The sequence below is a fragment of the Bos indicus genome, chromosome 24 (genome assembly GCF_029378745.1).
Source record: "Bos indicus isolate NIAB-ARS_2022 breed Sahiwal x Tharparkar chromosome 24, NIAB-ARS_B.indTharparkar_mat_pri_1.0, whole genome shotgun sequence".
NCBI lineage: Eukaryota > Metazoa > Chordata > Mammalia > Artiodactyla > Bovidae > Bos > Bos indicus.
The window spans coordinates 25625170-25642282 of NC_091783.1; the positions used below are offsets into that span (position 1 = coordinate 25625170).

Below are 17113 nucleotides of genomic sequence, written 5' to 3' on the forward strand. Positions count from 1 at the left end.
ATTGCAGGTGTATTCCTTTACCCACTAAGCCATCAGGGAAGCCCCCTTGCTTGGAGAAGCGTCCTTTAAACCAAGGACCATAAAGCCATGATACGGCGTTGCATTTTTCCCTGTCTTGTATTTTTGACATACAATTCAGAGTTAAGTCCAATCAGTTGAATATTTTAGTAAAATTCCTTTCATTAACTTCTACACTTTGAGAAGAAAAGTCTATAAAAATGAAAGCTAGGAAGAGAAGCCGATTCAGGTCTTCATTCGGTACATGATTACTGGCTTCCCACACCCTCATCCCTAGAAAGTAATTTTTCCAGCAGAGTGTGAAAAGGAAGCGCCCGAGGATGAAGGGGTCGGGGGCCAAGGCTTTCCCTGAGACCAACGAAAACGCAGGAGTTTCTCTTACACTTGGGTTAACTGCCACATATTTTTGTGCCACAACGGCACATATTTATGCCCGCTGGTTTAGAGTCCACCTTCGCAGTACACCTTTCTAAAAGCATGGTTGTGTTCAAAAGGTACGTGGACGGTTTAAGCCGGCTCCAGAGAAACCTCCAAGAATCCGGCCGGCAGCTAGCTCTCTACAGTGAGCAGGTTTCCCTAGTCATTCCACCAGAAGTGTGGGAAGGGCGGGGCGAGCCGGCCGGAAGCTGCGAGAACAGCCACACAAGGTTTGTCCACTGTTTCCAGGGAGGACCAAGTCGGCGTGGAAGGCGAATGGGCACCTCCCCACTGTGACAGCACCGACCACGAGCGTCATCCTACCTACTCCCTCGTCACACCTCGCTGGTCTTCTACGCGCTGACAGAACCAGGCCAAACGTCGCGTGCCTACCCGCCTGGCTCCGCCCACCACGCTCGTAGCCCCGCCCGAGACCCGCCCAACAGGAGGTCCACCCATCGCACTTCCGGCATCAGCCGGCCGACCAGCCTCCTTCCCTCTTCAAGGCTCTCTTCTCCCGCCCCTATCGACTTTAACACTGTCACGTGAGGGGCGAGCGCGGGGGCTGCCGGGATAAGTACGCCGGTGGGTCAGGGTTCGGCCTCAATATGGCGGTTCCAGTCCGGCAGTGACCAAGGCTTTGCCGTCGAGAGGACTAACTGGCGACTGCCGGCGTCTCCACCTATCAGGGTGGAATGCGAGGACGCCGGGGCGAGCGCTGAGGAGCGGCGGTGACGGGGAGGGGTCGGTGGCGGGTGCTCCGGGAGCCAAGGCGGCAGCGTCTGTTCGTTCTATTGGTCTCAAGGCTTCAGCGCCCGGCCCCGCCCGGCCGGGCCAGGCCGGCGGGCGGCGGCGGTAGCTGCTGCAGCCGCAGGATCAGCCTCCGAGAGTGGGCCGGAGGGCGGACGCCGCCGCTGCCTCTGCCGCTGTGATGGCCCAGTGTGTACAATCAGTGCAGGAGCTCATCCCGGACTCCTTCGTCCCCTGTGTGGCCGCGCTGTGTAGTGACGAAGCCGAGCGGCTTACTCGTCTCAATCACCTTAGCTTCGCGGAGTTGCTTAAGCCCTTTTCTCGCCTCACTTCCGAGGGTATGTGGTCTCCCCTTTGCACTGAGCTCCCGCAAAGCCGGGGCCGGGAGAGGGAAGTTGGGGGCGGGCGGGGAAGAGAAGGGCGGTGTTTACATCTCGGAGCCGGGAGAGTGGCGTCGGGCTGGGGCCCCACGGTGTCTTTAGTGGCCGCTGGAGGAGGTTCCGTAAAAGAGATGGTCAAGACAGCAACGTGGTTCTGACCTCCAGTTTTTCGGGCACTTCCCGGACAAACGAGCTGCTGCTGCTGCTGCTGCTAAGTCGCTTCAGTCGTGTCCGACTCTGTGCGACCCCAGAGACGGAAGCCCACCAGGTTCCCCCGTCCCTGGGATTCTCCAGGCAAGAACACTGTTGGGTAATTAAAGAAAAACGTGAGCCGCAGAGAAGGGCATTGAGCCTGTTCTCAAGGGCCGTAGGGAGGGAATTAGGAAGTTGCAAGGAGGTCAGGCTAAGAAGATGCTCGCTGTTAGACCAATGAGGTCTTAGTAAAGAAGACGAATCGTCTTCCCCTGGGAGTTACACTGGGTTTTCAAAGTTGCCTTAAGTATTATATTCTTTAGCAGTGAGGCGTATCCCTTTCAAGACTTAGGTTTACTTTACTTTTTTCTTTTGAAAACATTTCTCTAGGTATCCAGAATTTTACTTTACCTCTCAAGCAAATAAAAGGTATAATAGTGAAACTTGGAACAGCTTTTTTTTTTTTTGGCCTGATGGATGAGGAAATAAGGACAAGTTGTAGTTACAATAATTTAATCGAGTTAGTGGCAGTTATCTAGATTTATAGGGATGGAAAAGTCCTGAAGTTTGTGGGTGTTTTTTTTTTTCCAGATAAAAGTTTAATCAACAGGAGAAATATCTTTTATTGAAGAGTTACCTGTTTTCTCCAGCTTTAGATTCTTTATTAGGGAAAAGTAAGCGTAATAATAGCCTAGTGTGGTTTAATCAATATCTTTACCTGTACTTTGCAAACAGAACATTGAAAAATATGGGTAAGATTTTTGTTTTAGACTTTTAAAAGGTTCTGTAATAAAGGTTGTCAAGACAACGACAATGATGTTTACTTGGTTATGATGACTTCTTCACACACACAAATGCTGTGCCATAAGTTTTATGTATTTACAGGCCACACGTGTGTATTCTTTGGGAGAATACCTCCATTATAAGTTTACTTCTGTATTTAAAGGAGACAGGGAGCTATCCAAAATAAACAGGTTGAGAACTCTTGAATTTCCTTCAGCCTGTACCTTAGCCATCCATCTCATCTCCTGCAGTATTTTTTACTAACTCAACAAAAATGACAAAGTGTTCTACATTCTAAATTCTTAAAAAACAAAACAGAGGAGCAAGTTTGCCTATGATTGGAGTGCTCTTTCCTGCTCTGTTAATAAAGAATAGTAACACTAACTGATGTATATACTTAGGGTTTCTCTTTTAGTTTGTCTTGAGTCCTGTGAGAAAGGTATTGTTAACACCATTTTAAGTTTGAGGACGTTTTAAATTTGAGGCATGGAGATACTAACTTGGTCAGTCCTATACAGGTGGGAAAGATTTAAAAACAGGCAGTGTGATTCAAGACAAGGTATTCTTAGTCAAATCATCTTATCTCCTGTTAATGTTTAGACTCACTTGTTCACAGGCAGGAGCAGTGTCTTCCAGTAGTAACAGTGTGACTCACATGCGTAACTTGAAGTTACTTTGTAGTCACATTGTAAAAAGATAAAAAGAAATTGGTAAAGGAGATTAAATAATAATTTATTTAATCCAGTGTTTCCAAACGTCATTTCAACAGATAGTAAGTATAAAAAAACTTAATGAGCTATTTTGCATTTGTTTTTTATTGCTAAGTCTTTGAAAGTTGGTGTGCATCTTACACTTATATCAACACCTAGGTTTGGACTAGATATATTTGAAGTGCTCGGTAGACACTTGTGCCTGGTGCCTCCTGTATTGGACAGTGCAGTGAATAGAGGCTGAAATCTTTACTCTTTTCCTTGTGTAGACTGCAAAAGATTTAGGGATGGAGTATAATGAGATAGACTTGAATAGGTAGATGTTGGAACGGAAGAGGATGAGCACTCCCTTTTGAGAACAGAGATGATGTTAGAATGGTATGGACTAAGGTAGAAATGATAATTGAGTGGTCGGGGAACAGTGGGAAAACTCCCTTTTCAGTACAGGATAGTAAGGGAAAAGGCCTCGATGAGGAAGGATCTTGAATTCTGGGAAAGGAATTTCTGATTTCCTATCTCATGGATATGTGATAGTCAAAAAAGATTTCTTAAGCAAGGGCATGGAGTTTGGGGGAAGTTGTGTGGTTTGTAAGCAACTGAGGTTTTCTTTTTTAATACAGGAAAGTTTTATGTGTTACGTAAAGATAAAAGATGTCATTATTTTTCAAAATAATTCTGTAGAACACCAGTTATGTATGTTTCCTGAAAAAAATTTGTGGTCGAGTAAGTTTGCTTAAAAAGCGTGAATTTGGGAGAATTAGTGTCATTTAGTGTATTAAGCAGAGAAGGCAATGGCACCCCACTCCAGTACTCTTGCCTGGAAAATCCCAGGGATGGGGGAGTCTGGTAGGCTGCAGTCCATGGGGTCGCTAAGAGTCCTACACGACTGAGCGTCTTCACTTTCACTTTTCACTTTCATGCATTGGAGAAGGAAATGGCAACCCACTCCAGTGTTCTCGCCTGGAGAATCCCAGGGACGGGGGAGCCTGGTGGGCTGCCGTCTCTGGGGTCGCACAGAGTCGAACACGACTGAAGCGACTTAGCAGCAGCAGCAGCAGTGTATTAAGAGCTCTGGGAACACCTACTGTCAAGAGACGTTTTAAAAGTGTAATCTAGTTTACCAGATTTATTTGAACATGAAGTTGAGTTTTCAGAAACAGTGGTCTTGAGCAGCCAATAATCTGTGGGCAGCACGTACTGGTGAATGTTGCTTCAAGGAGCTATATGTGGCAGTCTATAAAAGTAAGGCAGTGGTGGAGCTGAATTTCACCCTGAAATTGAGATGTTATTTGCTATATAAAGTCACCTTTTGTGACGTTATAATCTTAATAAAGCCTTAATATAATTATTTAATTTTGAAGCTCTGGGATTTTTGTGTGTGTGATTTAAGAGCTTTTGTCAATCATTCTTAATTCTTGCTTTTCTCTTTATTAAGCTGATTTTGTGCTACTCCAGTGTATTACTTATCAATTGTTATGTAATAAATTGCCCTGAAACTTAGCACCTTAAAACAAAAGCGTTTTTAAAAATTAATTTTATTTACTTATTTTTGGCTCTGACGGGTCTTTTCTCTAGGTGTGGCAGGGGGCTACTGCTGTTACAGCGCAGGCTTCAATAGTCACGGCTCCTGGGCTCTAGGGCACACACTCAGCAGTTGTGGCACACTGGCCCAGCTACTCTGTGGCACGTGAGATCTTCCTGGATTAGGGATCAAACCCGTGTCTCCTGCACTGGCAGGCAGATTCTTTACCACTGAGCCACCAGGGATGCCCCCAAAGCATCTTGTATCCCTCATTTTCTCAGGGGTCTGAGAGTGGCTTATCTGGACTGTTGTCTCTTGAGGTTGCCCTGGAGCTGTCAGTAGGGGCTGTGGTCATCTAGGGCTGGAGGATCCACTTGCAAGCTCACTCCTACAGTTGTTGTTTCACCTCTTCACTGGGTGTTGGCCTGAGACCCCAGTTCTCTGCCATATGGGCCTCTCCAGAGGTTCCTTGAGTGTCCCTATAACCTGGCAGTAAGTTTCTCCTAGAGGGAGTGATCAGAGAGAAAACCCAAGATGGAAGCCATACTCTTAAAATCTTATCTCAGTAACCTTATCTCTTATAACCTTATCACAGTAGTTTTTGCTGTGTTCCATTGGTCACACATGGGCTTCCCAGGTGGCTCTAGTAACATATCCAGCTACAATGCAGGAAACATGGATTCGATTCCTGGGTCAGGAAGATCCTCTGGAGAAGGAAATGGCAACCCACTCCAGTATTCTTGCCTGAAAAATCCTGTGGACTGCAGAGTCTGGTAGGCTATAGTCCATGGGGTCCCAAAAGAGTCAGGCATGACTTAGCAACTAAACAGCAAGAACATTGGTCACACATATCCATCCTGGGATGTGGGAGAGCATATACTGGGAAATATCGGGATCATCAGGTGCTATTTCAGAGGCTGGCTGCCATATATTGACTCATTTCTGGATTATTGATAAGATTACCCAATAACGACCCATTCCGAATATAGGACACAACTCTTAGTAGAATAACTTTTTTGTGTTAACACTTAAGAATACCAGAGTCAATTTAAAATTTTAAGAGAGATTTAATATACATAATGGTTGCTTATGTTATTTGACAGTTATGGATTAACTTCAAGGAAACAGCTTGTATCCTAAAAAATCAGAAATATATCATAGTATTTTGATGTTTTTTGGTTTCTCTTTCATAGACCAGCTGAGAAGTTTAATTAGGGAATTTGAGTATGTTTATTTAAATCATTTAGAAAACGAGCAATTACAGATGAATGCAGAAGAATGCAAGAAGCATCCAGCTCGCCGCTACCTGGAGCCAGCGAATCTTGTCATACTTGCTTTGTATCTTTTTCTTTGCTTTAAGAAACAAAGTTGAATTCACCTTTTTACCCTTCCTTAGTCCCATTTCTTTCCTGCTTTTACCATAGGTAATCATTATAATGGAATTTGTGTGTATACTTTCTGTACATATATTTAGTTTTACAAATACACATATTCATGTCATATGTAGTATTTTTAAAAGCTTTTTGTCTTATATTTTTTAATTGAAAATATAGACATCAGCTGAGAGAGAACACACTGGAAATTAAGACAGTTTTTAATGGATGTAACTTTATTTAAAACCTAGGCGGACCTGAACTTAAAAGTTATTATAAAGCATTTCCCATTAGAGGAAAATGTCATTTTTTAGTGGGTAGGTATGCAAAGTCAGTTTTCTAAGAATTGCCCTGTGTTGGTACATGATGATCCATAACATACTTGAAACAGGGTGTTATATGTGCTGCCGCCATCCTAACTACGTACTCATGTGTTAGGCCTCTGCTGAGTGCTTTACACTTACTGTGTTCTAACAATATGTCATTTAAATTCTTAAAATAACCCTGTGAAGTAGGTTATTTCCTTCATATGTTACAGGTGAAGAAAAAAATGAAGCATGGAAAAGGTTAAAAGTTGTTTAGGATAACCCAGTTAAAAGTAGTGGGTTAGCATTTCAGGTAAAGTCTGACTCCAGGATTTGGGTCCTTAATCTATACAATGGACTGCTTCTAGTGCTACCATGGAAGCCAATCATCTTGTCTGATTATAAGAAAAAAATATACTTAAATTTCCTACTGTGCACCATGAGCCCTGTCTTACTACAGTTGCCTAAGAACCTCTTGCCTGGCCTTGAAGCTCTGAGCCCTGGTTATAAATCATCTAGACTGAGACAAGGCCTGTAGTAGGGAGGAGACCAGAGGTATTTATTAGGTTAGGAGAAGGAATATGGGCACTGATTTTTGTTTTCTTCCTTTTTACTAGACTCTGTTTTTTAGAGCCCTATTAGATTCACAGCAGAATTGAGCGGAAGATACAGAGTTCTCATATACCTCCTGTTAGGATATGTGTACAGCATCACCTACTATCAGCATCCCACACTAGAGTGGGCATTGATCTTTATGATAGTAGAACAGGGGCCGAGAATGCAGGCATCTCTGTCAGGGAACCAGAGGAACCCTGGTGGAGCATTTAATGCCTTTTCTTCCCTGATTTTCAGTTTTGATACCATAGATCTCACACTGCCTTGAACCAGCCTTAGGGTAAAGTGAGAATCAAGAGATTTGGTATGGATGGTGGTTGGGCTTCCCAGGTGGCTTAGTGGTACAGAATCTGCCTGCCAAGCAGGAGATGGGGGTTTGATCCCTGGGTTGGAAAGATCCCCTGGAGAAGGAAATGGCAACCCACTCCAGTGTTCTTGCCTGGAGAATCCCATAGAGGAGCCTGGTGGGCTGCTGTTTATGGGGTTGCACAGAGTCGGACATGACTGAAGCGACTTAGCAGCAGCAGCCGGTATTCTTGCCTGGAAAATCCCATGGACGGAGGAGCCTGCCGGCTAAGTCGGACAAAACTTAGCGACTGAACCACCACCACCACCACATGGATGGTGGTTACGTGCTGCGTGGTCAGTTGCTTCAGTCATGTCCAACTGTGACCGTATGGACTGTTGCCCGCCAGGCTTCTCTGGAGATTCTCCAGGCATGAATACTGGAGTGGGTTGCCATGCCCTCCCTCCTCCAGGGGATATTCTCAACCCAGGATTGAACCCACATCTTTTATGTCTCCTGCATTGGCAGGAGTTCTTTACCTGCTAGTGGATTCTTTACCACTAGCCACCTGAGACGCCCTCCCTGTCAATTCCAAAGGTAAGAGGAAGGAAAAGACCTATGGTAGAGTAGCTGTGAGCAGTAGCGGTACCGGCGAGGAAGGTTAGACTGTCTAGCTAGCCCTGTGGTGTGTAATGGAATGTTGTTGTTCCGTTGCTAAGTCCTGTCCAACTCTTTGGGACCCTGTGGACTGTAGCACACTATAAGTCAGTTGTATTTTGGAAGACTGTTACACTTGGAATTTCTGGGTTCCAAATTGAGCATTGTTTGTAAATCATTAACCCATGTTTTTTTCTTTTTAATTGTTGTTATAATTGTTGGCTTGTTATACTTTGTGTAGAATTACTTTCAAGTTTGTTTTCTTTTTTTTAGTTCATATGAGAGATCCCAATAATCAGCTTCACGTAATTAAAAACTTGAAGATAGCTGTAAGCAACATTACCACCCAGCCACCTCAGCCTGGAGCCATTCGGAAACTCTTGAATGATGTGGTTTCTGGCAGTCAGCCTGCAGAAGGATTAGTAGCTAATGTGATAACAGCAGGAGATTATGACCTCAACCTCAGTGGTATGTAATAAGGTTTATTATTATTTTTTAAATGACATTTCTTTTGTTAGAAAAGGTAATTCTGTAATTTGGAAATCATTCAACACACACTTAAGTACTTGCTGAGTGCGTGAGCCTGAGAATACAATGTGGAAGACAAGTCCTTGCTTTTTAGGAGATTACAATCAAGTAAGCAGGCAGCCATTAAAATAACGATGAAATACGTGATTCCACATTTTCATAATGAATAATTTTTTTGTAGTTCTACTTGTAAAGTTAATTCCTAGAACATGTACATAATATTTCTTGAATGAAAGAACCAACAGTAGACAAAAAAGCTATTCTTTTGTGACATTAGTAATACAATGATTATGTAAAAGCATTCATTTTATTTTATCTTTTATTTTGCTTAGTGTTAAATGGAGGAAATGTTTATAGTATATAAATACTTATCCTAATCTGATGTGACTGGTAAATGTTTTCATAATAAAATTGGTAGGTGAAACTATAATAATATGTGAAGTGAGTTAGCAGTATTTGGTGTGACTCTTTGCTAGTGTAGAAAAGACTTGATGGGGGGACATGGGATAGATTTTTAGAGGGGAAAAATGAAAAGTACATCATCTAGGAATTTCCTGGTGGTCCAGTGGTTAGGACTCCCAAGCTTCCACTGCAGAGAGGCATGAGTTTGATCCTTGGGCAGGGAACTTAGCTTCTGCATGCGCCATACGTCATCTAATTAGGCTATTTTAGCTACCTAATAATCATCTTAGATCAGTATAACTTATAATCTATTATATTAATGCCTCCTAATTGCATAGTTGAAGATTTTCCTAAACATACAAAGAGAAATTAAGAGGTATGTTTTAGATCGTGAAGTTACTTGGTTGCACTTGTATAGTTAGAAATATTTGTAGATTTACATTGTTTAAAAATTAACAATTTTTCTTCTTTCTATGTCATTTTAATTCCAACAAGGTAAGTTACCTTGATAAGATTAAGTTAAGAAAATTTTGGTTATCTTTAAATCAAAGGAATCCATTTCAGGATATGTACTTTAAGCAGTTCCTGACATAACTTATTTTCATGAGGCAGGATTTGCGTATTTTGGGGAGAAAGTGATGGAATTTGAATTATTTCTCTCATCAGTGGAAAATTTGAAGTGTGAAAGGAAAGGCACTGAATCTAATGCCAGAGTGTCCAGGTTTTTATATTACCATTGCCAGGGTTAGTTATAGTTAGTTGGATAATCTGAATCAGTTACTTACTCAGAATCAGTTCTGTTCTCTGAAGATGAGAGAATTTGACTAGATTACTTCTTAAGGCCTCTTCTAGACCTTTAATCCTGTGATTCTATTTTATAGGGACTTTAACATTTTTATTACTCATGCAACAAATATTTATTGATTTCTTACTATTATGCTTTGCTCTGAGATAAGATGCTATATGTAACTTCATAACCTGATCAATAATTAGGAGACATTCTAATTTATAGTATCTTAAAATATATTATAATAGAGATATAGCATATCTAATATGCCAGAGTGCTGAGGGGCACAGAGAGAAATTAACTATCCTATTTTTTCAAAATTATCTTTTTTTATAGTGCAGATACATTCCTGACCTCCAAAGCTCATATACCTTTTACTTTTAAAAAATTTATTAAAATGAGTTGGAAAAAAAAATTTATTAAAATGATACATGCACAGAAAGAAAGCAAAAGTGTCAGTCAGTCAGTCCTGTTTGACTCTGTGTGACCCCATGGACTGTAGCAGGCCAGGCTCTTCTGTCTGTGGAATTTTCCGGGTGAGAATACTGGTGTGGCTTGCCATTTCTTTCTCCAGGGGATCTTCCCAACCCAGGGATTGAACTCTCATCTCTTTTGTCTGCTGCATTGCAGGCAGAATCTTTACTGTCTGAGCCACCAGGGAAGCCCAATACAAACAGAGATAATGCTGAAAAGACTTAAGAGAAACAAGCAACAGTAATCTGCTCTCTGTACCCCTGCCCCACCAACTTTTAGTGGTTTTCTCTGGTATTCATTTTGTGTTTCTAAGTAGTATTTTTATGTGGTTGTTTATGGCTTAGTTAAAATTTTTTATTTATTGATTTTTCTTTATATGATTTAGCTTAAGTACGCCCCTTCTTCCATCTCCCTAATGTGGTTTTTTATAATTTTCGGTGAATACTCACTGTTGGCAGTACTAAGTATTCACTTCTTCACTGCTGAGCCAAATATTGGGCTTTAAGTTAGTTTTTATACAGCATTTTGTTTTTTTTTCAGGATTTAGTTAATCACCTTTTAAAAAACAACTTGCCCAGAGTTCTTCGTATTTTTTGCTAGTTTCTCAAACTTCCAGTAGCCCTTCAGTAAGATTTTCCCCTTGATTAATTTATGAGATAATCCATTTATTAAGATCTCCTTCCTAATGTCTTCTTTCTACTCCACACGTATTCTCAATAGGAAATGATAAGCATTGCTCAAGGGGGTGAAAATTTGGTAGTTGGGGGACAAAAAATATATACTACAGTGATTTGTGACTCTCCAAAGAACCACAGTACATTAATGGATACATAGTGTATCTGTGGTATTACGTAAGAATATTCTGTGGGGAGAAGGAACATTTAGAAGAATATTTTAAAAAGCTCACCAGGCGGGGATGGAGGGGAGAGGGAATATAATGAAATGGAAGTTTCAAACACTGTTCTACTCTGTCATGGTTTGGCTGCATTCCAAGACCTGCTCCACAACTGCCATCCTGGAGATTTCCTTCCCTTCTCTGTAGCCTCTCATTCATATCTTTAGGTGTATTTCATTGATTTGGTAAAGGACATCTCCAGTGTCTTCCTAAAAAAGATTGATGTTTTGGAAGGTGAAATTTTTGAGGAATGAATGTCTGAAACTCCTTGCTGCTGCTGCTAAGTCGCTTCAGTCGTGTCCGACTCTGTGTGACCCCATAGACAGCAGCCCACCAAGCTCCCCCATCCCTGGGATTCTCCAGGCAAGAAGAACACTGGAGTGGGTTGCCATTTCCTTCTCTTTAGGCAGACTGTAAAAAAGAATCTCAAGTGGTTAGGACAAGCTTCAGAAGAAAACAGTTTCTTTAGCTTCTTTCTCTGCTACTTAAGGCACTTCCCTTTAGCTTTATTGTTACGTTGGTCTTGAAGACTGAGAATGTGAGATGCTGAAGTACTGAATTCATTTTAATAAAATTCTGTTAGAATAATACTCTTTGGAGATTTGAGTGGTTTTATTCATTTTAAGTAAGATTAATTCTTTGTCTAGAAATACTCTAGTTTTACCATTAATGTGAGTCATTATACTTTTCACCCATTCTGTTTATGAAATACATGTTAGATACTTACCTCATAAGCCTAGCTTTCACAGTGCCATTTCTTCATCAGATTGGTCAATTAAAGCTAGTGTTCCTTGGTGTAGTAATTGTAGAGACATAAGGATGGAATTGAAAGAATCCTCATTATATACAGGTATTTCCTCTGGTGGTCTCAGTTTTCCAGATTGTTCACAGTCTACTCCTTGTCTATTACTTTTTTTTTCCACTCAGGTACTACTTTTTTGTATTTGTTTCAGTTAACATGTCTGTTTAATTTTTCTAAAATGGAGATAACTTTTGTTATCTCTTATCTATTACCTATTGTATTTACTCTTGATTTACAGTATTATCTGCTAAACTCAGGCATTGACCTTGAAAAGTATAAATTGGGCTGCACCTTGTTTTGGTAAGAAGGAAGAACATATTTTCCACCCTTTTTCAGTATGTAGTGTACTTTTTCTGATTGGCTTTATGTTAACTACTAATACTCTGTAAGATACCATGAGATTCAGTGAATAGTCATGTGTAAACAGTGTTTTAGGAGGCTGTTTAAGTACTCTTTAATGTCTTTCCAAAGATTTTTGCTTAAAAGCATAGAGAACCTTTTAAAAAAGTGGTTATTATTTAAAATGTGGGTAGTGCAAAATAGGAAATCATTGCTCTTATTTTTCTAGTATCTTGAAGTATTTTTCTGTTTTTCGTCCCGGGAATTGTTTATCAATACTAGTTACTTTGAACTATAAGAAAGTCCAGAAATAATGAAATTCCCTAGGATAATGCAATAGTGAACAAAATCACTGTTATATCATCCTTCAGTTTGAAATTTTGTATTGCCCACAGTTCTAAATCTTCTTTCAGGAAGTTATGAAAGAAGTTTGGAGACAACATCTTCATAGTCATCATCTTTATCTTTTTTTTTTTCTCTATTGAACACAATTGAGACTTGGGGACTTTTAGTCCATATTGACAAAGAAAAGAAAATTGACAGTGAAATACACAATTTTTCACAGTTACTAGACAAATTAGAAGATGAATGCAGTGACATATGGCAGTTCAGACTAATGCGATCTAGTAGAAATAAATGAGCCACTTAACGTTGTTTTCAGTGTTCTGTAGCTACAATGAAGAATGTAAGAATAGGGAATTCCCTGGTGGTCCAGTGGTTAGGACTCTGTGCTTTTACTATCGGGACCCAAGTTCAATCCTTGGTCAGGGAACTAGATCTCACAAACTTTGTCGCATTGCCGAGAGGGGGGAAAAAGAATGTAAAAAGAAATGAGTGAAATTAATTTTAATAATACATTTAATTTTCACCCAAATATTACCATTTCAAATGTAATCAATGGAAATTTTTTTTTGTATTGTCTTCAAAATTTTATGTGTATTTTATACTTACAGCACACCTCAATTCAGACAAGCCACATTTCAAGTTCCCAAGAGCCACATGTGGCTAGTGGTTACTTACCTTATTGGACTCTGATGACAGGGGTGAAATTGATCCTATATAGAAATCCCAATCTTTTGAGTCTTCAGATGACAGTATCTAGGACAGTTGTCTTCAAACTCAAGAGTTGATGAGTGAGCAATGTACTTCTAAAAACAAAAAGAAAATACAGTATTTTCACCCAGTTTAACAGAAAGGACTTAATTTAACAGGAAGGACTTCATATAATATTTTGAAATGCTAACCTAGACCGTTCCATTTTATTAAAGGACATATGACCATATTCTTTCATCTTTTATGATGTTTGTGTAACAATTTACTTGATAAAATTTGTAAGTGTCAGGCATGTGTATGAAGGTAATTGGAAGGAATCAGATGATGTAGAAATGAAAATTCATTAACTTAATCATTGTGTTTGCTGTTTAAAAATGTAAAGAATGAAAATGCTTCACAGTGATGGAGCAAAATAAAATGACCTTTTTGTTTTCAGCAAAATTTTGAGCCATCACGTTTTTCCAAAATGTTGCACCTTGGCTGTGCAAGAAAAACCAGAAATAATGATAAACTAGAAGTTGTTAGACATGTGTTTAAATCTGGAATCAATATTTACACTGTGAATGTGTTCTAGGTTTGTGCATAATAGCTGATGGACATTCAAAAAACATTGCCTAATTGAGGTACATACCTTTGAAACTGGGAATAGATGGAATACAATTTGAGATTGCTTTATTAAAATTTATAAAAAGCTTGTTTTGGTTTTATTCTTAATTCTGTGAATAATTTATAAAATGAATTAGAAATACAATAAAATATCAAGCGTCTGTTAAATCCAGATAGTAAATGCAATGTCTATTTTTCTTGATATACTGAGGGTTAAAAGGAATATAGTTTCAAAAAGACTGATCTGTTTTTTAAAAAAAATCTGATGTATGATAAATTTAATTATTGGACATAAGTAATCATGGCTTTCATCTCTTTAGAATACTTTGAGTTTTGCTGATTTTTTTTTTTTTTAGAAAACACTTGATTAGAAATAGTCTCTTCAAGGATAGTTCTCAAGGGTGTTGTTAAAATACAAGGTTAGTATTTCTTAGCTCTTCATATTATTTAAGATTATTTGATTTTGCAAAATGCTCATAAATTTTATATAAAAGTTCTGGTTTTAGTTTTTTGTAGCTTTTGTAGTCTCAGGTCTTCTGAATTAAACCATATATTCTGATAATCACTGTTACAAGTGTCAAATATTTTTGACTTGAGACTCTTATTGAATTAAATAATTATACATCTAATTATCATATTTCCTTCCCTTACTTGAATATTTTCATTTGGGAAGATATTATTGTGCTACTACTGTTTATCAAAAGTTAAAGTCTTAAGTGCAAACATTATGTGGAATTTGTAATATTTCTTAGTGCCTTTTTCTTTAGCCTGAATGGTGGTTTTCTGGTACTTTCAACGTTTGTGAATGATTAGAGAGGGAAAATATGTGATTTATGGGTGATGTTTATGTTTAGGGTAGCCAGTCTTTTTCACTTGCAGGTTTGGGATCACTAATGATAGTATTTGGTTTCAATAGAAAGAAGACCAGAGTTGCTGTAGGTCTATCTCACTGCCTGCAGCCCTTGTTAGATACGTATTTGAACACTAATAACTTCAGCTTCCCAGGTGGCACATTAGTAAAGAATCCACCTGCCAGTGCACGAGACACAAGAGACACGGGTTCAATTCCTGTATCCGGAAGATCCCCTGGAGTAGGGAATGACAACTCATTTCAGTATTCTTGCCTAGGAAATTCTGTGGACAGAAGCCTGGTGGGCTACAGTCCATGGGGTTGCAAAGAGTTGGACACGACTAAGCATGCACACACAACTCTGTTTGCCAAGTTACTGGCACTAAGAAAGGAACAAAGAAGAAATGGGGGGAGAGAGAGAGGGCTGCCTTTTGTAGAGTGGAGGATAGAGCATTACTTTTTTTTTTTTACTTCTTGGCTGCCTTCTTTCCTTTCTTACCAGGGGAAGTGTATATTCTACATAGAGAAACTTTAACTGGTAGGATGTCATGGTTGCTGTTTCAGTTCCAAACAGAACATGTAGAGAGGGAAAGAAATATGAGAAAAATACTGATTTCATTCCAAAATATGTACAAGAGAATTTTTAAGGGATGAGAAGTGTCACTAAATGTTAGTCTTATGTTAACATTAAAAAAAAAAAAAAAAAAAAACCACCTTTTTTTCCCTACGTTCTGCAAAAAAGTTGCTTGAAAAAGCAGAAAGAGAACGATGCCCTAATCAATTAGCCCTTCAAGGAGGCATGTGGCTGAAGGAAAAAGTTACCTCATCAACCTGAATGTGACCGACTTGAAGGATAAAACCCACTTCTGCCATATATATTTAGAAAATTTTCCTTTGTTCCTGTATTCTATGTTGAGTACCCAGTGTTTTCCTGTACCAGTATTTAGAAAGTATTATTTCAGTTTAAGAACTCCTACATGTGTATGCATGCTTTTTTTCTTTTTGATTTATTTTTTGGTTAGGTTTTGTTATCTGGAACATACAGTTGCAGAGTCAAAACTATAAAAGAAGGTGTATTCACAGAGGCCTAGCTTCTCTCCAGGCCCTTCCCCTTTCTCATCTCTTCCTTGTCTTACACATGGTGCCATTTGTTAGATTCATCCTGTAATTTCTCTTTGACAGAGTAAACTAAATCACGTGTGGCTCTTTCTTTTTCCCTTTGTTTCACAAAATTGCATACTTTTCTGCTGTTGTCTTTTTTCACTTAATATATCCTGGGGGCACTTCATAGTAATCATGTGGCGATTTTCCCCTTTCTCTTAAAACTCCATAGCACATCCAGTGTGTGTACCATAGTTTACTTAACCAGTCCCCTCCTGGTGGACACGTGCATTTTCTAGTCTTTTATTACAGGAAATGTTGCAATGAATAGCTATTTTGGAAGACCTAATTTGTTTATTCAGAACTCCCAGACCCACTGTGAAACAGACCCCTTGTCATATGTCTACAACTTACCTGTTACTTGTTAAATCTAAGCATTGTTGAAGCAGCAAGGAAAATAGAAAAATAAAGTTGATAAGGCCATTTCTCCCACCATCTGTGGCGATTTCTTATCTAACCAAATCTTTCATTATTTATTTATATATTTTCTCTTCATTGGTACTGAGTGAAAATAAAAACTAATTTTCAAGATAGAGACTCATTTTGACTGATTTAGGGGAAAGATGTTTACTGGTTAGTAAGAAAATTGGTTTCCTGTTGTAACAGACTAGTCTGTGTCATTCTCCAATTATGCCACTTTTCGTGTATGTGTGTGTATGTGTGTGTATATATATAGAGAGAGTACTATTTCTGGGAATATCTTTCCTCTTCTGTAGCAAGAAAACATGAAATTTTTGTAGTACTAATCCTTCTAAACAATATGGGTTATTCTCATAATCTATTTGTTGGAATTAAAGTTTTTCTGTATATATGATACTGGGTTGGATATGCTACTTGGTTAAGATGAATAGCTTTATTATTTCACCCGTCCCAGTTTAATGTAGTGTTACAGTGTAAACAGAAAATATACTTGATATGCTTTCCGTGATTCTAAGAATAAAACAAAAAGTACGTAAGGTTTTATAGTCAACATAAGTAACTAGGAATAGAGAATAGAGTGTCCTTTTAGTAAAACTGTGATTTAGATAATCTGCTTAAACCTAATGAAATGACCAAGTTTAACAAAATTCAGGTTTTTAACAAGTTAGAATAGTTGTGATGTAAAATGCTTAGCATGGAGTGAGAGAGATTTGACATTTTAAGAATCACATCACATACATGTATACAAAAAGTAAAAATACACATCTTTGTATTTGATCGTGAGGTAA

At 39.1% G+C, this 17113-nt stretch overlaps 1 protein-coding gene across 2 annotated transcripts in view; it reads left to right on the forward strand.

Moving 5' to 3' along the window:
• Positions 1-1215: 1215 nt before the first annotated feature.
• Positions 1216-17113, forward strand: part of TRAPPC8 (trafficking protein particle complex subunit 8) — an 83451-nt gene continuing 67553 nt past the window's right edge. For both annotated transcript variants that reach the window (XM_019986715.2, XM_019986716.2), the window contains exons 1-2: positions 1216-1523; positions 8282-8476. In XM_019986715.2, coding sequence (XP_019842274.2) covers positions 1367-1523; positions 8282-8476 — 352 coding nt within the window. In that variant the 5' untranslated portion in view covers positions 1216-1366. The remainder of the gene's footprint in view (positions 1524-8281; positions 8477-17113) is intronic.